The following is a 24568-nucleotide window of genomic DNA, read 5'->3' as shown; positions in this document are numbered from 1 at the left end:
GGCATTCCCTGAAATCGCTGGAAAAATCGTGGCAAAATTGCGGCCACAAAATCACACGACTTTCAAGTCACGGCAGTGTGAAAGGGGCCTTACCGTTATCACCGAAAGTGAAAGAGAATCCCAAATTTTGGGATGTCACCAGAACAGGAATGGAGGGGGGAATCTTCCAATGGGGTAACCCTGGGATTCCCTCACTTTAGGAACGATTAGAAGCGATTGACAAAATTCTGCCACCGCCGATTGGTGTAACAGAGGTGAAAGATCCTAGCTGTGCTCTACTGCAGGTTATCAAGCTATCATTTGATTAGTTAATATTGACAATCCCTCTACTTCTCCTCCTTTTATACCTCTGACACACGAGGCTTGGTGCTGCTGAGGCTGCAGTCTAATAGTGGCCATACACGCTTCAATAAATGATCAATTTATTTTCCAATCAACCCCTTCCAACAACAGTAATCGATCTATAGTTGACAGCCTATTCAGTCCCTATTGCACATACAGGCAAGTAGATTTCAATCGATAGTTAAGATACAATGGTAACTTCCAATCGTAAGTTATCAATCGCATTTCTGTTTCCACCATGTAATCTTGTAATCTAATCATGAGAAATACGATTGTATTTGTAAACAAAGTATCTCAGTGCTGCTGATCAACGCAAAACGAAAGATAACATTCCGTCTTGGCTGATTGACTCAGTTTGATTGAATCTGATCTAAATCAAGTCTAAATGGGTAGGAAGGGATCGCACATCGAACAGATAATAGAATTGAAGAGTGTGTGGGCACCATTAGAGGCATCACTGCTGACTACTCCGAGTCCAAACACAGCTGCATCTCTGGCTCTTCAAATCCTGTTGCCTTCAAAACACTTGAGATTTGCGAGCAGCAATCCATCCGTCCCTCGAACATCAATCCACAAAAGCCTCTTCAGATGAGAAGATCTTATATTATATTTTTATCATCTTGAATATTGGAGGATACATCTGTTTTCCTTCTTTTTCGTTAAAGTAAATGCCGGCCAAAGTGAATACATTAAAGCATTATTAAACCCAAAACCCAATTATTATATTGCAGGTTACCAATTCTTAGATGTGATGACTGCATTCATTTTCCTTTTTAGGCTTTCTTTCCCTTGTTTTCACCTGGTGATCCGGTCAGTAAGTCTGTTGTTTTTCAACAGGGCAAGCTCTTCTGCAAATGGAGCAGTTAAAGTGCTGAGATTTACAACTGACAGGGGTGCCTACAATGATCAGCTTTTATTTATTCATGTAAAACCTTTATCCCCAAAGGAATAAAACTGTTACTGTAATTGCTTATAGTGTGAGCTGGAGTTTGGCTTCAATTTTTAAGAAGAATCTAAATCTGCTAGTACATCTAACACATTTCCTTCCCCCTAGACCCTTGGGGCATTATTCCCCCCACTGTTACTGACATAGTTTCTGCCACTGACACCAACAATGGGACACTACTCCCAAAACCGCTAGTTTTAGCGGTGCTTTACTGTCATTTTAGCAGCGCTATTCGGCCACTAGCGGGGCGCTTTTAACCCCTGCTAGCGGCCGAATAAAGGGTTAAATGCGCCCGTGTAGCGCCGCTGCCGAGGCACTTTGCAGGTCGCTTCGGCAGCGGTGCCCATTCATTTCAATGGGCAGGAGCGGTGTCGCCCCAGTGTGAAACACTCCGGCTCTCACACTGCGACTGCAGGGGAGGTGTTTTTCAGGCGCTTTACAGGTGCTATTTTTAGCCCAAAAGCACCTGAAAAACGCCACAGTGTGAAAGGGGTCTTAAGGAATGCCGATAACCAGCTTCTGTTTACATCATGATCAGCTGTGATTGGACACAACTGATCACGTGATAAAGAGCTGCTGATTGGTCCAGTAGCTCACATTAAGTGCCGGTTCACACCGCTGCGCTGCGAATTTGTTCCGTTTTTTTTGTCCTGTGTGAGGTGCGATTTTACCGCGATTTTAACGCGAATTTCAGGAGTTGGTCATAGCTGCGATTGATGTTCTAGCCAATGAAATCATAATAGAAAAAAAAAAAGGGTGTTAACTTCCTGTGTATTTCCTGTTTTTTGTGGAGAGTAGTGTGGTGGAATTCGCACATATCTGAACCAACAATGCGATTCCAGAACGATTTACATTGATGTCTATGGAGGCTAAATTCGCAACGCAACGCTGTAAACTCACACAAGACCCTTTTTTTTATCGCATCGCATTCATAGAGGAATCGCAACGCATGTATGTGAACGACGGTCATAGAAAACAATGACTTTAGGGATGACATGCGAATTTAGAATATTTTTGACGCATCAAATTCGTCATGAACTCGCATCAGTGTGAACCGGCACTAACCCTCACAATGCGGGAAGATCACAGCTGCAGGGTATCCAGGGATGCAGAGAAATGGAGATTTCAACAAATGTATCGGCCCCCAGCACACTTTCCATTCAATGTCAGTACCGTCCCTAGTGATTACAAAAAAGAACTACACTTAAAGTGGAGTTCCACCCAAAAGTGGAACTTCCACTCATCGGATTCCTCCCCCCCTCCGGTGTCACAGTTGGCACCTTTCAGGGGGGAGGGGGGTGCAGATACCTGTATATTACACGTATCTGTACCCACTTCCGGCGTAGATAGCCACAGAATCTGCGGTTATTTACGCCACATCCTGTTCCCCCCCCGCTGCCTGCTGGGAAACACACGGGTCCCAGAGACAGCAGGGACCAGCTGTATTGCGCTGCGCGACTCGTGCATGCGCAGTAGGGAACCGGGAAGTGAAGCCGCACGGCTTCACTTCCTGATTCCCTTCTCGAAGATGGAGGCGGCAGCACCCGAGGACCGAGAGACGGTTCGGCCTCGGCTGCCGACATCGCGGGCGCCCCGGACAGGTAAGTGTCCATGTTTTAAAAGTCAGCAGCTGCAGTATTTGTAGCTGCTGACTTTTAAAAAAAAAAAATTTGGCGGAGCTCTGCTTTAAAGTGGTTGTAAACCCTCCAGTGAAGGGACTATCCTCAGGTGATACACAGAGAAGAAATAAATCCTCCTACAAAAGTTGTATCTGTCTATCTGCAGTCTTCTCTTCCCTACATCCATTCAAAATGCTAAATTTATAAGCTTGTCTAGAAGTTCAGAAAAAAGGGGGCGGAGAGCTGAAATTACACTCTTCAGAGCTCAGTGGGGAGAGCTCTGAGAGCTGATTGGAAAGAAGGGAGACACCCCCCTCACAAAGCACACAGGAAGAGAGTTGAGGCTGTCAATCAGCTGAAAGTCCCTCCCCTGTCACCTTTTTTCTTTTGGTGTCAGGAAAACCGGTGAGAAGTGATGCATGCTGATAGCAGAGGAATGAAGCAGCAGACAGAAATGAAACATAGTGCTCTGAATTGAGATAAGTGCACACTATAGAGCAGTGATGGTGAACCTTGGCACCCCAGATGTTTTGGAACTACATTTCCCATGATGCTCTTGCACTCTGCAGTGTAGTTGAGCATCATGGGAAATGTAGTTCCAAAACATCTGGGGTGCCAAGGTTCGCCATCACTGCTATAGAGGGATATGCTTTGTTTATTTTTTATGCCTGAGGTTTACAAAAACTTTAATGACATGTATTAGTCTGAAGCTGGCCATAGATGATCCCGAAACCCATAGCACTAATAGCAACCGCAATTTCTTGTTAGCTTTTTTTTTTGGCAAACCTGGACCTTTCTACTAACCAGCATAAATGCCGGTCACTATGGAAGCCTAAAGAAAAGCAAAGGGCAGAAGAGCAGGGACCAGAAGAATGATCAGGAGGCCGTTAGCTATTTGGCCCTAGACTGGAGGGGTCCTGGAGCAGAGCGGAGGTGCCTGCCCTATGGTGTCCTGCTCTCTAAAACATATTAATATTCCCAGAATTGTTGGGTTCCACAGCCAGTGGTTTCTCTTTACTACTACAGAGACTGTCAGTGTTGGAAGAAGGAGAGGCCCCTGTCACTACAGAGTCACTTGCACTCAAAGAACACCTTTCCAGCAACCCATTTGTTGAAACATCACCACTTTGCTTCTTCCCCGGCTGCAGCAGCTATAGAATATTTACTCCACCTGCCACATGCTGTGGTTCCTTCCACTGGCTCATAAATCACTATAGGTTGTACAAACCGATGGGAGAAACCACAGAATGCAGCGGGGGGGGGTAACAGGAATCCAATGCACCCAAAGGGACCAATACCTGCTGCAGACGGGAAGAATAGAAGCAAATGACCACAGGAAAGGTAAGTATAGACCCCTGTCTTTCAGGGCGTTATTGGAGTACAAGTGACCCCATAGTGATAGGGACGCTTTCCAGAGAACACTTTCTATTTTCTCAGTGAATGCAATGTGTTCATTGATTTGATGAGGTGAAGATCATGACGTCACCTCCCTGCCACTCCACCTTGTCAAATCAGAAGAGGTAGGTTTTCCTTTTTTTGAGAAAATACAAACTGTTCCCTGAATGGTGCCAGTTTTGAGCTAGCGACCTCTTGTGTTCACAATGCAGCAGGGCAGCCGCTCAGGACAAGACCAGGAAGATACGCCAGGTCCGTCTCCGCTCACTGTGCAGAGACGGACCTGTCAGAGCCCCGCTGATCTCTATGGGCAGATCGGATCAAGGACAACTAAACCTGAAAACAAAAGTGCAACATTTTGCAGCTTACAGTCCTCAGATGTGGTGGCTGCATTAGTATTCCTTTTGTCTTATTATTAGTAATAACAATAATAATATTATAGTACAGGATTTATATAGCATCAACAGTTTGTGCAGTGCTTTACAATATAAAGGGAATCAGTACAGTTACAATACAATTTCTATCTATCTTCTGAAAACAACCAATTACCCTGGAGATGAAAAGATATGGACCTGTTTGTAGTCCATATCAGGAGAGCAGGATGACAACCATGGCGTTCTTCCATAGATACAGTGGAGAAGTGACGTAACCACCCAGGGGCAGGAAGTGTGTTATTTGCAAGATTACTGGGTGAAAATAAATAAAAAGAAGCTTGACAAAAGAAACATTTTTGGTTTTGAGTTTATGGCTAGTTCACATCTGTGCAGTGCCTTTTAGGTGTTTTACATGCATATTAGATACATCACCATTGAACGCTATATAACATGCATTTTCATGAAAGCACGTCTAAGATGCAGCAAGCAAGATTTTTTTATTGTACTGCACATAAAACGCAAACAGGGCCTAAGATACCCTTCATGCATTTGGCAAGTCTCATCTGAACTAATCTGAGACATCCATCCAATTCTGAGATTTGTCCAGCACTGCTGATATATATTTCTCAACCCATGGCGACACAACATATTGTTAAGGAATTAGTTTGGCTGCCTACCCGACAATAATTTACACAGGAGCCCAACTGCCAACTATTACATTTCCAATCTATCAATCTACTGCAGAGATTCTCTTTGCTTCTTAATTATATAGATACACGTATATAAAGTGCATACACACACACATATATATATATATATATATATATATATATATACTGTAAATTGTAGCAAACAAGTATTGTAAGCACTCAAAGGGCTTCAACAACAAGGAGGAGTGATATAGTAGCTTTATTGCACCAACATTTCGGTGAGTCAGCCAAGATGTGACTTACCCAAACGTTGGTGCAATAAGGCTACTATATCACTCCTCCTTGTTGTTGAAGCCCTTTGAGTGCTTACAATACTTGTTTTATAATCCTCCTATCATCTCTGGAAGCCCTTTGAGCACCAATTTATTTATTACAGGTAATTATGTAACACCAATAATTTAGTAAGCACTTTCTCCCTCAAGGAGCTTACAATCGAAGGTCCCAATCGTGTAGGCATACACATACTAGGGCCATTTTGGAAAGGAGCCAATTAACCTACCAGGATTCAGGCTGCATTCACACCTGAGCAAAGCGACTTCCATGCGTTTTTATTTGAGCGTTTCTGGGCATTTTTAGAAGCGTTTTACAAGCATTTTACAGCTTCAAGTGTTTTTTTTTTTTTGCCAATAGAAAGCACTGGCACTTTACGCTCATGTCACACACTGTCAGTCATTCCTATTGAAGTCTATCGAGCCCAATCTGCCAAAAAAAAAAAAAAAGATGCTCCTGTACTTTTATGAGTGACAGGAATTTTGGTTTAGGCAACAGAATGTTCAGATGTGAACAGGGGCCATTGAGATGAATAGAGTTTGCCTTGTTGAGTGATTTAGGACATTAAAGTGGAAGTTAAGACCACTTTTTAACTTCTACCTACAGGTAAGCCTATAATAAGGCTAACCTGCATGTACAGTGAGTATTTCCTAAATGTGCACCATTTGCAGCCTCTGACGTTACTGGCGCATGCGCTTTGAAGGGACGGCATGCTGCGCTGACTCCCATGCGTATGCGTGATGTCATCGCAGGTCCGGCCATTCATACAGTCAGAGCCCGTGAGCCCGGAAGGAAGATCGGGTGAAGATGGAAGCGTCAGGGAGCCGTGACAGAGCTGTACTGGGGGGCTCTGTGTGCAGGTCAGTCTGTCATAACGTGCTAGTAGTATGCAGTGCATATTAGTACGTTATGACTTTGACCTGCAGGGGTTGTTTTTGTTTTGTTTTTTGTGACGGGTTTACTACCACTTTAAGCTTCAAGCAGAAAATGTGAATGGGGCAGGAGTGTGGGAGGAAACTCATGCCAGCACTGGGAGAACATGTAAACTCCATGCAGGCAGGGTGCTGACCAGGATTTAAACCATGGCCCCCCTGTCCTACAAGGAAGAAATGCTAAGCACAATGCCAAACTGCCTCCTACAAAAGTACTGATACTGCCTTCCTTTGTCTTTGTCTTTCTCTTGATATTGTAATTCTGGATCAGAACAGACAATCCTGAGTACACAGGAGGTGAGTACACAGGAGGTGAGTACACAGGAGGTGAGTACACAGGAGGCTGAGTACACCGGTGTGCAGGGCCGTTGTATACTCAGGTCTGAGGATAGCTCGGGGCTCCCAGTTTGGAGACAGCGCCCAGTGGGGGGGGACAGAAGGTCTCATTGAGGGGTCAGAAGGCCCAGCCAGAAGCCAAGAGACAAAGGATCTCAGTTCTAGGAGTCAGGTCGGCTCATATCGGGGTGTGAGGAAAACCCCAATCCATAGGCCAGAGGTCAGCCATGCAGCAGGGCGCAGTGAATGAGGCTGGGTTCACACTTATGCGAATTGGATGCAGGTTTCCAATTCGCATGGCAGGAGACTGTGACCGGCTCCCAATGCAGCCGGTTCGCACATCTCCGGGGCGGCCGTGGAGCACACAGGACCCTTCTTCAGAAGGGTCCTGTGCGTCTTTGGCTCTGTTTCAGGTCCCAGTTCAGGCACAAATTCGGACCTGAAATGGTGAACAGGACCCCCTGCTGTGCCCCATGCCGAATTAAGGCCAGTTTCACACTGAGGTGGTTTTCAGGCATTTTAGCGCTAGAAATAGCCTCTAAATAAAGCCTGAAAACGGCATCCCATTTATTTCAGTGTGACTTTTCACACTGAGGCGGTGCGTTTGGGGGTCGTTAGGAAAATTCCTGCAAGTAGCATCTTTGGGGCGGTTTGGGAGCGCTGTATACAGCGCTCCCAAAACACCCTGCCCATTGAAATGAATGGGCAGCACTTCCAAAGCGCCTGGAAAGCTCTTTCAAATCGCCGCAACACGGATGCTTTTAAACCCTTCTTCGGCTGCTAGCGGGGGGTTAAAAGCGTCGCTAGCTGCCGAAAAGCGCTGCTTGAACAGCGGTAAAGCAACGCTAAAACGAGCAGCACTTTACCGCTAATGCTCGGCGGCTCCAGTGTGGAAGTAGCCATAGTGTAAACCCAGCTTTAAAAGGATGAGGTGGCAACGCTACACTGTACCTCTTAGCAGTCTCTCAGACTGTGTTGTCCAAAGGCTAGAGACTGAGAGACAAGTATCCAAGAGAATTGGACAACACAGTCTGAGAGACTGCTAAGAGGTACAGTGTAGCGTTGCCACCTCATCCTTTTAAACCCCAACACATATTCATTACACAGGTTCTGTGGCTGATTAATGTGGTAATTACACTTGGAAATAATACAGTATCTCACAAAAGTGAGTACACCCCTCACATTTTTGTAAATATTTTATTATACTGTGGAACCTGCGAGTAACGCGGTTAACAAGCGTTTTGCAATACGAGCACTGTATTTTTAAAAATCATAACTTTGTTTGCGAGTGTTGTCTCGCAAAACACGCACGATTCAGGCCAAAGCGGGGTGCAGTACCACTTTTGGCCTGAGGTGGGGGGGGCACCGGAGCCGAGCAGTCCCCGAAAGGCTGACCTCGGCAAATCTCGGGTAGGAAGTCTTTCCGAGGTTTGCCGAGGTCAGCCGAAGTGTCTCGGGCCTCTGGCCACATACGGTATTGCATCCCATTGAAGTCAATGCGGAACGAATTATTTTCGTTTCCATTGACTTCAATGGGAAAACTCGCTTTGATATGCGAGTACTTTGGATTACAAGCATACTCCTGGAACGGTTTATGCTCGTAATTTGAGGTTCCACTGTATATCTTTTCATGTGACAACACTGAAGAAATTACACTTTGCTACAATGTAAACTCCATGCCCAAGAGGGTTAAGGCAGTGCTGGAAAATAATGGTGACCACACAAAATATTGACACTTTGGGCCCAATTTGGACATTTTCACTTAGGGGTGTACTCACTTTTTTTGCCAGCAGTTTAGACATTAATGGCTGTGTGTTGAGTTATTTTGAGGGGACAGCAAATTTACACTGTTATACAAGCTGTACACTCACTACTTTACATTGTAGCAAAGTGTCATTTCTTCAGTGTTGTCACATGAAAAGATAGAATAAAATATTTACAAAAATGTGAGGGGTGTACTCACTTTTGTATTCGGGTTTATTTTTATTTTTTTTATAACTGACAATTTTTTTTTATTAAATTTTGATCGTTTCAATACAAAAAATGTAAGGCACAAGTACAAGAGGGGGTAATGAAATAAAACAGATATAGAGGGGGAGGGAATGAAAAGTAATGATGGATCGACAGACTTCTGTAGATGGCGTGGAAGAATCCTGCAGTTATCAAACATGAGGCATAGTCGCTTAGTAGAAGGAGGTTGAGATATGGTTCAAGGAGAGTGTAAACATAACACAGTAGTAATACCTATAAGCCTATAGGTGGGTCTCAATCCACAGTTATACATACTATCAGGGTGAAAATTATCCTATTTTTGCTCGTTCTGCATTTCCAAAAAAAAAAAGGAAAGAAGGGGGGGGGGAAGAGGGAGGAGGATAAGTGTATAGTAGAGTATTTCCAACCAGCCAGACTTGTCACTCGAGGATCCTGCACAGACTCAGTCCACATGGCGGGGATTGTCCCTGTATTCGGGTTTAGGGATGAGATGGCAACCCTAGTACAGCGTGGTACTGTCGTTGAAGCTGAGTGAGCTTATGAGCCAGGTGGCTTGGCATTTTCTTGCTTGGGAAATCATTTGTTTGTAAACTTTTGCTTTCTTTTAGATAAAAGTAGGGTACCAGGCCCTTAAAAATATCATCCAAATCTACCACGAGAGCTAACTACACCATCCCACTAATATATATATATATATATATATATATATATATATATATATACACACACCCAGTATATAACACTGAGAATGAAATTACACACAATGGGATGTACCTGAGAACCCCAGTATGTGGTGGTAGTTATGATGTTTTATAGATACAAACTATCATATGGATCTGTTGCATTGATGTATTCATTAGTTTAGGTGCATTTTTGCACTATTTTTCCCCTTTCTTTTTAATCCTATTCCAGGCTCTCTTGATCCATTCTCCGGTTGACTCTACACTCACAGTGGACTCATATTTGTTATCCAGCAGCTGAGGCCGGGTGCAGAAGCAGTGGTTGTGCTGGTGGACAGCTCCATGGTGCTGAACTTGCTGTGCACACCATCCCCAATCTCTCCTGTAGCCATCGCTCTGAGGATGCACAATCCTTCCACATTCCAATCAGAGAATTCAGATCATATCCGGACGGCAGCAATAGGCCGTGTTCATGGAACAAGATGTCAGCCGTCATAACCCAACCAAAGCCTCATACTAGACGTCAACACTAGGAGTGGAGAATCTCATAGGTCTGGCTTACAAACATAGAAGAGTGATGGCAGAAAAAAAAAAAATGGTCCTTTAAGTTTGCCCCTTTATATTTTTTTTACTTCTTGGTCTGAGTATACCCTTCATGACCAGGCCATGTTTTGTTATACGACACTACATTACTTTAGGCTGCAATGACGTGGTCATGCAAAGCTGTAACAAAACAAAATTTATATCATTTTTTCCCCCACAAATTGAGCTTCCTTTTGGTGATATTTGATTACAACTGCATTTTTATTTTTTGCGCTATAAACAAAAAAGGCTGACAATTTAAAAAAAAAAAAAAACAATATTTTTTACTTTCTGCTATAACATATCCAATAAAAAAAAATAAACAATCTAATTTCTTCATCAATTTAGGTCAATATGTATTCTGCTACATATTTGTGGTAAAAAAAAAATCCCAATAAGTGTATATTGATCGGTTTGTGCAAAGGTCTATAAACTATGGGATATATACTGGAATTTTTTTTTTTTTTATATATACTAATAATGGTGGCAATCGAATGGCGACTTATAGTGGGACTGCAATATTGCAACAGCCAATCTGACACTAACTGACACTTTTAACACTTTGTGGGAATCAGTGACACTGGTGAGTACTAATGACAATGGCTGGGAAGGGATTTAACATTTAGGGTGATCAGAGAGTTAAATGTGTGCCTAGCCAGTGTTTTTGTGTTTACTGTATGGTGCTTTCACTAAGGGATGTGATGCTCTGCAGGGAAACAAAATGCAGCACATCCCCGCTGACAGGATGCAGTTCTGCACTGTTTACATAGGCAGAGCTCTGTTCTGTCATTCTCCTCGCTGATCAGCCAGTGCCGGCAGACATCCATTGACCGGCACCTGCGATTTGGCTTGTGCTGTGATTAATCACAGCACAAGCAGCGCACGTGCCCCCTGCCCGGGAGAGCAGAATCATGTATATATACATGCTTCTGTGCAGCCAGCCAACACTGTCGCAGTAGACGTACAGTGCGCGGTCAGCAAGTGGATACTGTAGTAGATCTATGTTTGTCCCAAGCATGTTTGAATCCACCTCCTGTTGACTGACTCACTATTTCTGCTGAAGGTCTATTCCAAGTATCAACTACTCTTTCAGTAAAACAATACTTTCTGTGCTTCGTTTTGACCGTTCCTCTTGCTAGTTTGAGGTCATGTCTCTGTGTTCTTGATCATGGCTTCATAGTGAAATGACTGCCCTCCTGAACCCTATTCACCCCCTTCACCCAGGGATGTCAGCTTAGACCAGAGATCTCTTATTTATAATCACACCACAAAGTAGATTTAAACCCAATCACTACAATCTCATATCATCTTCATCATGGAAATGTAATTTCAAAAGTCAGAGCAACTTTATTTCAAATAATATCTGGTGCTGGCAGCATAGATTGGTGGTTGGCACCATTGTCTTGCAGCACTGGGGTCCCTGGTTTGTATCCCAGCTAGGATGCTATCTGCCTGGAATTTGCATGTTCTCCCTGTGCTGGTGTGGGTTTCCTCTCACACTGCAAAAACATGCTGGTAGATTAACTGGCCCTAGTATGTGTATGTATACATGTGAGATAGATTAACCTTAGACTGTAAGCTACTTGAAGGAAGGTACTGATCTAAATGTACAGTAAGTAAAGTGCTGCATAAATTATTGGCGCAATATAAATGCCTTTAACTACTTGCTGCCAAATCATGTACATCTACATGAGTGACTGCAAGTGGTTATACCGGGATGATGCCGACAGCTCCAAGCATCATCCCGGTATTGTTTTTTTGACTGGCGATTCTCTTCTATGTAAACGCGATCCTAGTGGCTAATTAGCTGCTGGATTGCTTTTACAGGCAGTGGAAGGGGGTCCCGGCTTACAACAGAGGAGGATCGGAGACTGTGGTGATACCATAGATATATAGGAGATATAGTAGGTTATACCAGATGTAAACAGCGTCATTTTTAAATAGTGAAGGCATACGATCACACCGATCTTGGTGTAATCAAATGCTTTTAAGGGGGGGGGGGTGGCTTAGCAATGGCCAAGTGAAGACGTGTCTCTAGAGTGCTCCTGGCTTCCCCCTGCCTACCTCGACAACCTGACTGCCTTTAGCCATTGTTAAAACCACATGATATCCACCAAACGATATAGGATCAGATCGACAGCTTGGGAATCGGTCCCTCACTCCCCGGAGTGGAATCCAGCGATACGTCTAGGATCCGCACCGTACCTTGCCAGGCACCATTGTAGCTGCTCCATGTGTACACTGTATGGAGGAGGAGGCACCATCCCTGCCTGTCTCTCCTACTCCATCTACTGACCCAGACATCTTTCCAGGGACATCGGCTGCCTTCCGCCATGGCTGGGCCCTCTCACTACTCAGGCAGCATGACTGAGGACCTCCATACCATGCTGCAGGCCCTCCCTACCAAATCAGACATCAAGGCTCTTATCCTGCCCATTGAGGAAGCTCATAGCCGGGACATACAGCAAGTGAGAGAGGAGATACACTCACTTTCTGACCGAGTGGATTTCGGTGAGACCTCGCTCTCCTCCCTGGAACACTGGGTGTCAGCCCTGGAGCGCTCTCAGACATCCCATGCAGCCACAGCCATGGACATGTAGCTCCACCTGGAGGATTTGGAGGATCGTAGTCGCTGCAACAACCTACAGCTTCGGGGTCTCCCAGAGGCTACCGGAACAGAGGACTTAGAGGCGACGGTTACAGCCATCTTCCACGATGTACTGGAGGCCCCACCACCATCACTGGAACTGGACCGGATCCAAATAACCCTCAGGCCTAAACCATTTGACCCCGACAGGCCCCAGGATGTACTCTGCAGGCTGCACCGTTACTCCCAAAAAGAGCTTATCCTCCGCAGAGCCTGGGAACATGGCAATGTAGGATTCGATGGGGCTACTATCAAGAACCTCCCAGATCTCTCCAGGGCTACACTACAGAGAAGAGCCCTACTGAGACCAGTTCTGGACCTGGCCAGGCGACAAGGCTGTACTTACCAATGGGGATACCCACTAGCGGTCACGTTCCGCAAAGCAATGGCTTCCTTTACCCTACGCACCCCAGCAGACCTGCCTGTCCTCTTTACCTTCCTGGAGGCGAATCCTGTGCAGGTGCCGAATTGGCTCCAAATCATCTCTCACCCGGCGAGCTGCTTGGGACTCTCCGCGAACCGGAACAACCAGCCAGCCCGCCCGGAAGGAGATCCCGGGCTCCCGGGATCACGCGAGTCATAACTGTCCTACCTTGTTACTGTCTCACCTTACCACACCACACAGGTTGACTGTTTTTTCCCCTCAGTTGCTTGTTCTACTTATCCCCCTCCCCGATCTGCCAGGGGATGATGCATGCCTTTCTCACTGACATTGCACTATGCCCTTATAGTCTGCTAAACAAGCGTACCCACTCTCCTGCCGAAAACTGTTGATCTTGGGTCTTTTCCCTGCCAGCCTGGATAATTAACTTGTCTGAACAGCTCGCCTACAGATGCTGGGGGGGGTTTGCTCCCTAATGTGTGTGCGCCTAGCCTGAAGACCTTGTCTGTGTTACCATCTGATCGGAACTCTGTGATGCTCTTCTAGCAAGACATATTCACGGACGATTTTCTTATGACACGGTACTCTGACCCTAACCATGATGATAACAGTCCTCTACTTTTTGACTACAGGGTTACTGTTCACCACTTGTCTCTAATTAATCGTTATCTGGTTGCTGTATTGCTATAACATATCACTATGTTTTCTGCATACTCTGGGACTTGGCGCCCTAATGTTTTTTTTTTTAAGTGACTTCCACTAGCTTCACTTGAACTATACATTTCCGATGGCCTTTAGGTCTGACACGCCTCGTTGCAACGGCCTCCTCCGGATTACACCGGGGGTGCTTCCGGTGTGCATGTGTAGGGGCTGAGTGAGTCTCAGCTCCCCTGTGAGCTGCGGAGGTATCGCCACATTTTTTCAAGGACTTTGGGCCTAATGTTTTCAGGCACTGCGTGCTACAGTGCTTATACAGTGCTGCAGGGACTGCAGAATGAGGAGTGCACTTGTACTGATGCTGATGCCACCGCGGCACATCTAAGGAGGTTCTCTACCCTGTGTAAAGCACCATATTTTGCCGCAGATGGTCTTTGCCGAGGGGGACGGAGAGACATACCTCCTTCTCCTCCACCCCGGTGGGGAGAGGGTGCAATCCCCGGGATCGAACGGGCCTTCCCTCGGCCCAGTGGCTTCTGTACCCTCCACACCTATGCAGCTCTCGGTGGAAAGTAACTTTATACCTAGATCTTGGGTGCGGGGACTATTGTTCTATATTGTTATATATTAACAGAATTTAAAGAGGGGGTTTCCCATTTACTATTGTTAATGTCTGTTTCAACCCGTATGTCCCATATGACATTTGTTTTCTGCTCATACATGCCAGATAAAAGTACCTGTCGTTATTATACTCGCTATTTCATTAATGGTCACGGTCGGGGTGGTCGGGGGTAGCTGGTGAGTCCCTTTATGGCTATTTCTTTCCATGTCCCCAAGCAGGCCTGCTCTCGATTACCAGTATATAACTGGTGAGCGTGTTAACATTCTTGTGCTACCACACTAATCTCTGCAGGTCGACACACTGGAGAGCGACCCCGTTATTGTGTGGGAAGCACACAAGGAGGTAATCCGCGGGGTGCTCATTAAACATGGGTCACACATCAAAAAACAACACACCTCACAGATCACCTCCATTCTTAACAAATTAAGTTTGGTGGAAGCTCGACACAAAATCGCCCAGACACCCTTGTTAGAGACGGAAATTTTGATACTACACAAAAAAAAAAATCTCTGACCTGTTACATTTTAGAGCTAAAGCGGCAATACGGGTTTGCCGGAAGGTATCATACAAATCCGGCAATAAATGCGGTAAACTCCTGGACAAATCCCTGAGAGAACAGGTGCTCGCGAACTACATAGCATACATAATGAATGTCACCCTCAGGCCAAAAGGTTTCCCTTCCCAAAACATAGCGAGGGAATTTCAAGGGTTCTATGCATCCCTTTATAACCTCCAGAGAGACTCTCCCTCACAGACCCAAGTTGTGGATTACTTAGCCAACTCTCACATGCCAAACTTATCCACCGAGGTGAGCAAACTGCTGGATGAGTGTATCACACTAGATGAGATCCAAAGTGCGATAGGTACTACTAAACTAGTGAAAGCCCAGGACCAGACGGTCTTACTATTCAATACTACAAGACCCTGCTGCCATCCCTCGGTAAATTTAAGTGGACGAACCTAGGATAAATACCTAGGAACATACATCCCCCCTAAATTGTCCCAAATATCTGCACTGAACTTCCCACCACTGCTGAAAACCGTTCGGGCACTGCTTAAAAAGTGGCATGTGGGCCTACACTCATGGTTCGGCAGGTGCAATATCCTCAAGATGAGCATCCTCCCCAAATTCCTGTACCTCCTACAGGCCCTGCCGATCCATATACCCTCTAATTACTTCGATCAAGTAAGAGCAATGTTCTGCAACTTTATTTGGGCACATAAACGACCATGACTACACAGACGACAGCTCTCACTACCCAAACTATATGGATGCCCAACGGTGCTAGACTTACGAAAATACCATCAAGCAACCCATCTGACCAGACTCATTGAATGGAATCACCATTAGGTTACTAAATTATGGCCTCGCCTGGACAGTCTCAGTGCACCATACCACTAGACAGGGCACCTTGGTGCCACCAATCGCTGCCAAATGCCATGAAAAACCACCCTCTGGTGGGTATAACTACGTGGATTTGCTTGTCCCTTTTCCTACGATCCTCTCTTATGTCAGTTCTCTCCCCACTTCACCCGATACTTGAAAACCCATTGTTCATCCCCGGATCTCAAGATCCTGTCTTTTTGTCCCTTGAGGAATTCTTGTTGCTTCCAAGCATCTCATGTCCTCACTCATAGTAGGTGGCCGTCCCTATCCGAACTCATAAACCCAGACAGTTCAACTGCAATGCCTCAACACATGGTAGAAGGATCTGAAGTGTACCTTTACCTCACATCAAAGACAAAATATTCTCCACTTCACCTATAAATCCTCCATATGTACGAAGATACAGGAGACCAATTTTAAAATTGTCACTAGATGGTACAATACTCCCGCAAAACTACAAAGGTTCTTCCCCTCGTCCTCGGATTGCTGTTGGAGGTGCCAGGAAGACCGGGGAACAATCCTCTACATCTTCTGGACATGTCCTAAACTGGAACTGTTCTGGAAAACAATCCAGCACACTGCCCAGAAGTTTACTGAGCGCCCCATCCCAGACAACCCAGCCTTCTTCCTGCTCCACGCCTCCAACATTCAAAGCAACACTTATAAAAAATAATTAATTCGACATCTACTCTATGCCGCCAAGGCATACATCCCTTTATGCTGGAAATCCACACAACCTCCATCCATAGGCCTGTGGTTCAAAAAAGTGGAAGAAATAAACAAAATGGAGGATCTTATCCTCACGGCCTACCATCAACGCGAACGTTACACTAAGATGTGGACAATCTGGTACATGTTTGTCTTCTCAGATGAGGGACGGGCCCTCTTTGAAAGCGACACAGCGGATTAGAACAACCCTAGTAGAGCCATGGTAAATGTCGGTGACCTACTGGCGCTATCCACCAACCATTCCTGCTTTTACTGCAATGGCATTCATTGCCCCCCCTCCTACCCCTGTCCCCCCACTACCCTCCATTCCCTTTCTCTCCATCCACCACCCCCCCTCTCCCCTATTTCTCCCCCCCCCCTTTTTTTTCTTTCCTTCCTCTTCTTTTGCCTTTTTTCTCTTCTCTGTTCCTATTTTTATTGTGTTGTTTCTATAGATCTATATCTTACTACCGGCTTATAATATTTGAAAAAGTTGGGGCAGAGTCCACAAAACCATCCATTGCAACACATTGAATCCCGGTGAAGTAGATATTTAACGATCCAGGTGTAGAGGTTTACGACCACGATCCCTCCAACGGGATGATGCTATCTGTGAAGATCAATAGACGTGATTGACATGCTATGCTTAATTGTAATTGGAAACTCTGTTTATGACACAATATGTTGATTAAGCTCATCCTATACCACTGTACCACCTCTTTTATGTAACTGAGGATGCTGTGTTTCGTATTTCTTTGCCTCTTTAAATAAATAGAAGACTTGAAAAAAAATGCTTTTAAGGGCAGAGGAGACATCTGAGGTCTAATAGACCCCTGATCTCTCCATAAAGAGTACCTGTCACTGCCTACTGCTGTCACAAGGGATGTTTACATTCCTTGTGAGAGCAATAAAAGTGATAAAATGTAAAGAAACAGTTTAAAAAAATAAAATAAAATTAGTAAATATACTAAAAAAAGTTTTAAAGTGCCCCTGTGCTTGCGAACGCATTTGTAGGTCACGCATGTATATGACCTTTTTACAAATGGAGCATGCACAATTTTAATGACATGTTAGGTATCTATTTACTCAGTGTAACATCATCTTTTATATTTTACCAAAAAGTGGGTTACATATTTTATTTTTTTGTATTGAAAATCATTAAAGTGGGTTTTTTGCGTTTGAAAAACTGCTGCACAAATACCATGTGACATAAAAAACAACCGCCATTTTATTCTCTAAGGCATCTGCTAAAAAAAATATATAATGTTCTGAGTAACTTTACCAGAAGATCTTTACCATCTCCCTGCCTGCACACAGAGCGATAATGTAAATGGGCACATCCTGTGCACACACACCTATCGACTTGCAGCTGCCACTGAAGTGTATGCCTGAAGGCAGGAAGTGGCTGCAAAGAGACTGCAAAAGGTCAGCAGCACCAAGATGCAAAGAAAAGAATAAAAAAACACGTGAAACCTGTATTTTCTAAAAGAAAAAAGGCGCGGCGATTTTTTATAATGCACAGCGATTTAACAAAGCCAATGTAATTTAGCTAAGGGTTACATCTACTTTAAAACTAGCTTCGCATTTATGCGATGCGTCACATCGCATGTGATTCGCACAGGAATCGCACCATATTTCTGCGAAAATCGCATGCCAGCCTGTGCGGTGCTGTTTAGAGCTCATTCTTTTATATGGCTCAATCGCGCCACATCTACACGAAAAAGGTTCAGGCACCTTTTTTTTTTGCCACACTGGAATCGGTTAGTGTGGGTGTTCATACCCATGCAAACCATTTCTAGCAAACGCACCGCGACCTGCTTTTGAGGTGTCAATTCTTAATTGACACTCGCAGCAGATCGCAATTGAACACAGTGCGATTGCGGTGCGATGCGGCAAACGCAGCGATTCCTGCGTGTTTCCCGCATCACATCAGTGTGAACCGGCTCTCCAGGCCATCTCCACAAAAGAAAAAAGCTCCCTTGCAGCGGGTTGCCCCTACACTACAAGGGTTACATGCTCCTCTAGGTCGAGGGGGGGGGGGGGGGGGACACAGAAAAAGTACTTTTAGTTATCCGATCCTCTGCACCCCTGGCAGCAGTGCCGGGATAAGGTCATCCGGTGCCCCAGGCAAAGATGCCTAAATGTGCCCCCACCCCATTCATGATGTGCAAGCTTAGGGGGTTCTACGCCTAACAGTCACTTGCTTGTCAAAATCACTTTTAATAATGGGCACATGCTTGTGCTGTCTCTTTAAATTTAAAAAGTTTGCTACTTACAACAATTTGTGAGGGTTGGTTCATTCCAGGTGCAGTAGGACTATAGGACAGCCCACACCGCCTCCCGACTCTCTCCTTGCCACTCCCAGCACTGGGCTGACAGGAGTAGTGATGTCGCTGTCACTACTCTGGTCAGCCTTGTAAGAGAAAGAAGGCGCCCCCATGCCTACAGTAATCCATTGCGCCCAAGGCAGCTGACCCTCCTGCCCACCCCTTGTCCTGGCCCTGCCTGGCACCCTCCTCTACTTCCCTCTGCTCCGGCACTGCACTGTCCCTTGGCATCTTCACTTTAATTGCAGGGCATTGTACTTGATAATGTCAGAGAACCTGCGACCGCCGGAGCTTGGTAACCTTTTTTTAAAGATCTTTTTTTAACCTGCTTCTACGACCTGCCTAGATGGCAGGGTGTCTGGCAGTTAGATGCACGGCCCCAGCACCTCACCTTAAAAAACGAAGGCAGTTTGCCTATCCACGCATGCGCAGTGTGCTCTCTCTCACAAAACCAGCTGAGCTCAGCACTCTACGATTGAGAGAGAACTGCGTATGCGTGGTTCGGCAAATCGGATACTCATAGCTGAAGGCTCACTTGTGAGGTGTTGGGGCCACACATCCAGCGGTCAGATGTCCTGCCATCTGGAGGGGGGGGGGGGGGGGGGGGGAGCCCATTGTAAAAGCAGCTTAAAATGTAAGGATGGGAGGAGAGTACACTTAAAGTATAACTAAAGGCAAAACTTTTTTTTTTAGTATTGAATAGAGTGGAGAGGGAGTAGGACTGTCAGTTTTATTGCTGTCTGTGTCCCTGTAAAGGAGATCCCCCCTCTCTATTTGTCCTGTTTACCATTATCATCGAAAGTGAAAGTAAAAGAAAATCCCAAATTTTGGATTGTCCCCAGAAGAGTAATAGAGGTGAAATCTTCCAATGGGGACCCTAGTTCTGGTGACTGGGGGGTCCCCAAGGAATTCCCTTAATTTGTAGTTTTCCTCTCACTTCCTGTTTGGCTATGGGACAGGAAGTGAAGGAAATCTCCCCAATGGGTCAAAGATGGCGAAAAAAATCTGCCAGGGGTTCCAACCCTCCCTTACTTTATCCAAAATAAAAAAAGTTTTGCCTATAGTTCTAATTTAAAACTGTCATGCACAGAAAATTTTGATTTAAAAAATGTCATTAAAGGTGAAAAAAACCCTTTAAGGACCTGCGGTGCCGCTCTCCTAGCACCCCTTTGATCAAACAACCACTGAACCTGAACTCTGCCATGTTTTATCCCATCCCCCTTCCAGCCTATGCAATGGTACAAAATAAAATAAAAGAGGAAACACATGTATTCACAAAGAAATCAACAAATCCAATGCAGGGCTCTGGGCTCTGCATTGGACTTTATGACTTCAAAGGACCTGCCCCCACCAGAGCCTAGGGGAGAAGCGGCATGCTAGGACCTGGAAGATCAGGTAAGTAAAACTGCTTTTTGCGTTAGTCCTAAACGGGCATCTAATCCTTTCTGCATTAGGCACCCCCACCTTGCCAGGGAGCATTTGTCCCTCCTGGAGTTCAGCTTTATGGACCTGTTGTGCCGCTCTCCTAGGCTCCTTATTGATCAGAAGACCATTGAACCTGTACACAGCCATGGTGTATCTCATCCCTTCCAGCCTAGGCAAGGATACAAAATAACGGATACAAAAAACACATACACTAATCAATAAATCCAATGCAGGGCTCTGGGTTCTGCATTGGACCTGATGATGTCAAAGAACCTGCCATCACCAGAAAATTATGGAGCAAAGGATGCCAGGACTGGTCTTACAACCTGGAAGATTGAGTAAATAATACGGCTTTTATTGACCCCTAGACCTACATGGACATTTAACTCTTTCCGCAAGGGGAACCCCCACACATACACACATCTGCAAATCCAATGCAGGGTTTTGAGCTCTGCATTGGACCTGATGATTTCAAATGTCTTGTGCCTGCCAGAGCCTAGGAGAGAGTCTTACTACCTGGAGGATCCATCAGGAATGAGCATTTAACCCTTTCCGCATCAGGCACCCCCCACTGGCAACCTGTAGGATTAGGTAAGTAAAACTGCCTTTTCTGCCCCCCCAACACCTACCTTAACATTCATTTAACCCTTTCTGTACGGGGCACCCCCCACTGGCCAGGGAAGGTTTTTTCCTTTCTTTGGATTTCAGCCTTAAGTACCTGCCATGCCCCTCTCCTAGGCTCCCTAGTAATCCGGTACCCACTGAACCTGAACGGAACCATAACCAGTCTTACATCCTGGAGGATCCAGTAAGTAAAACTGCTTTTTCTGCCCCCCAAGACCTTAACCCTTTCAACACAGGAAACCCTCACTGGCCAGGGAGCATGTATCTACTCCTTGGATTTTAGCCTCAAGTACACGCCATGCCGCTCTCCTAGGCTCCCTATTGATCCGCCACCAACTGAACCTGTACGCAGCCATGACCGGTCTAACAACTGAAGGATCAGGTAGGTAAAACTGCTTTTTATGCCCCACAAGACCTAAACATGCATTTACTCCTTTCCACATGGGGAACTCCGACTGAACAGGGAGGGTTTTTTCTTCCCTGGAGCTCCGCTTTAAGTACCCACTATGCTGCTCCTTTTTGATCAGGCATCCATTCAACCTGTATGGAGTCAGCACCGGTCTTACAACCTGGAGGATCAGGTAACTAAAACGGCTTTTTCTGCCCTCCAAGACCTAAATGGGAAACTAACCATTTTCACACTGGAAACTCCCACTGGCCAGCGAACATTTTTCCTTTCCTTGGAGTTCAGCTTTAAATACCCGCCATGCTGCTCTCCTAGGCTCCCTATTGATCCGGCAACCACTGAACCTGTACGCATCCATGATGTATCTCCCCCCTCACCCCCCTTCCTTGCAGCCTAGGCAAAGACACAAAATAACAGCAGAGAGGAAACACATGTATCCAGACAGCTCAACAAATCCATAAGCGCTCCCAGAGCCCCCCACACCAAAACTGAGGACCAGGAAGGAGAAGACATCTAGACACGGCTCCAGATAAAGACCAGCACAGCAGCTGGGGACTGTCAGGCCTTTTGTATTGATCAGTGGATGGAGGTAGGGGAAAGGAGGAGGAGGGGATGGAGGAAGATGTGGGGATGTGGGGGGGTTCTTCCAGGTCCAATCTATCCTTCCAGGTCTGGTTGGAGAGGACCCTTCATGGTTGGTAAAGACCCTCAATGCTTGGAGAAGACCCTCCATGGTTGTAGAGGACCCTGCATTGTTGGAGAGGACACCCCCTGATTGGAGAAGACCCTGCATGGTTGGAGAGGACCCCCTTGGTTGGAGAGGACCCTGCATAGTTGGAAAGGTCCCCCCCGGTTGGATAAAACCCTGCATAGTTGGAGAGGACCTCCCCCCCCAGGTTGGAGAGGACCCCCCTGGTTGGAGAAGACCCTTCATGGTTGGAGAAGACCCCCCTGGTTGGAGAGGATATCCATGGTTGGAGAAGACCCTGCATGGTTGGAGAGGACCCCCCCTGGTTGGAGAAGACCCCCCTGGTTGATGAGGACCCCCCTGGTTGGAGAGGATCTCCATGGTTGGAGATGACCCTGCATGGTTAGAGAGGACCCCCCCTGGTTGGAGAAGACCCCCCTGGTTGATGAGGACCCCCCTGGTTGGAGAAGACCCTGCATGGTTGGAGAAGACCCCCCTGGTTGGAGAGGATCTCCATGGTTGGAGAAGACCCTGCATGGTTGGAGAAGACCCCCCTGGTTGGAGAGGATCTCCATGGTTGGAGAAGACCCCCCTGGTTGGAGAGGACCCCCCTGGTTGGAGAGGATCATCATGGTGAGGGTTGGGGGGGGAAGCCAGGCTTACTTGAGTACAGACTGCTCCTTCTCCTCTTCCTTCTTCTGCCGGTCCATGACGGCCAGGATGGTCCTCCTCTCGTCCTCGGTCAGGTGGCTGAGGTCCGGCATCTCCGGTAAGAGCGGCTGTGCGGGAGGCGGAGGGCCGCCCCTGGGCCCGACAGGAGCAGACATGTTGGTGGATGAGCGAGGAGGACTGAACGTCAGGCGGCTGAGGACATAAATCACACCGATCCTTCCTCCGATCACCGGGCGGGCGGGGAGGGATGTCACTCCATGGAACAATCGCAGGCGATCGGAGACAGAATGCTACAAATAATAACACACCGATCCGTCCAATGGGGGCCGCCTGCTCCTGGGGGGGACATTCCACATCTCTGCTATTGGGGGAGCACAACACCCCCCAACCACCCCCCCAAAAAAAAAACAAAAAAAAACTCCCCACTGTCCCCCCTCCCCCCTACACCCCACAAGGTGTCCCTGATGGTGAATGGAGGGGCCCGGAGAGAGGCGATGGGTGACAGGCAGCAGCAGCAGCTGGAGAGAGATGGGGGAGGAGGAGGAGGAGGAGGAGGATGGCAGGGCAGGCTGCTGAGCATGCGTTGGTCCCAGCTAGGTGGAAGAGGAGGAGGTGGATGGATAGAGATCTTCTTCCGGAGGCTCCATCAGCACCAGATGGCTCCTACTAGACATGGGCACCCAGGGGGGCCACAGCCTCCGATCACCCAAGGGGGGGGGGCACAGCATTTCATTGCCCTCCAGGGGGCCACAGCCTCCGATCTCCCCCCCCCCGGGGGGCCACAGCCTCTCATCACCCTCCGGGGGGCCACAGCCTCTCATCACCCTTCGGGGGGCCACAGCCTCTCATCACCCTTCGGGGGGCCACAGCCTCTCATCACCCTTCAGGGGGGCCACAGCCTCTCATCACCCTTCGGGGGGCACAGCTTCTCATCACCCTCCGGGGGGGGCCACAGCATCCCATCGCCCTCCGAGGGGACACAGCCTCTCATCAACCTTAAGGGGGGGCAAAGCTTCTCATCGCCCTCCGGGGGGGCACAGCCTCCGATCACCTCTCCAAGGGGGGTTACAGCCTCCGATCTCCCCCCCGGGAGGCCACAGCCTCTCATCGCCCTCCGGGGGGACACAGCATCTCATCACCCTTAAGGGGGGCCACAGCCTCTCATCGCCCTCCGGGGGGGCCACAGCCTCTCATCGCCCTCCGGGCGAACACAGCATCTCATCACCCTTAAGGGGGGCCACAGCCTCTCATCGCCCTCCGGGGGGGCACAGCCTCCGATCACCCCACCCGTCGGGGCCACAGCCTCTCATCACCCTCCGGGGGGCCACAGTCTCCCATCGCCCTCCGAGGGGACACAGCCTCTCATCACCCTTAAGGGGGGCCAAAGCCTCTCATCGCCCTTCCAGAGGGGCACAGCCTCTGATCACCTCCCCGGGGGGCCACTGCCTCTCATCACCCTTCCGGGGGGCCACAGCCTCTCATTGCCCTTCGGGGGGGCCACAGCCTCCGATCACCTCCCCAGGGGGGGTTACAGCCTCCAACCACCCCTCCAGGGGGCACAGCCTCTTATCACCCTCCGGGGGGGGCCACAGCCTCTGATCGCCCTCCGGGGGCACAGCCTCCGATCACCCCCCCCAGGGGGGCACAGCCTCCGACCACCTCCCCGGGGACAGTTGCAGCCTCCAATCACCCCCCCCTCGGGGGGGCACAGCCTCTCATCACCCTCCGGGGGCCACAGCTTCTCATCACCCTTAAGGGGGGCCAAAGCCTCCCATCGCCCTCCGAGGGGACACAGCCTCTCATCACCCTTAAGGGGGGCCAAAGCCTCTCATCGCCCTTCCAGAG

At 47.4% G+C, this 24568-nt stretch overlaps 1 protein-coding gene across 48 annotated transcripts in view; it reads right to left on the bottom strand.

Moving 5' to 3' along the window:
* The window catches only part of RIMS2 (regulating synaptic membrane exocytosis 2), a 911223-nt gene extending 888085 nt beyond the window's left edge, over positions 1–23138 (bottom strand). For 28 of the 48 annotated variants that reach the window (XM_073632100.1, XM_073632110.1, XM_073632087.1 and 25 more), the window contains exon 1: positions 22715–23138. In XM_073632100.1, coding sequence (XP_073488201.1) covers positions 22715–22878 — 164 coding nt within the window. In that variant the 5' untranslated portion in view covers positions 22879–23138. The remainder of the gene's footprint in view (positions 1–22714) is intronic. The other 20 variants (XM_073632135.1, XM_073632116.1, XM_073632130.1 and 17 more) reach the window with 2 other exon arrangements.
* Between the last annotated feature and the right edge of the window lie 1430 nt (positions 23139–24568).

This window comes from Aquarana catesbeiana, linkage group LG05 (genome assembly GCF_042186555.1).
Source record: "Aquarana catesbeiana isolate 2022-GZ linkage group LG05, ASM4218655v1, whole genome shotgun sequence".
NCBI lineage: Eukaryota > Metazoa > Chordata > Amphibia > Anura > Ranidae > Aquarana > Aquarana catesbeiana.
This window is presented reverse-complemented; position numbering and strand designations above follow the sequence as displayed.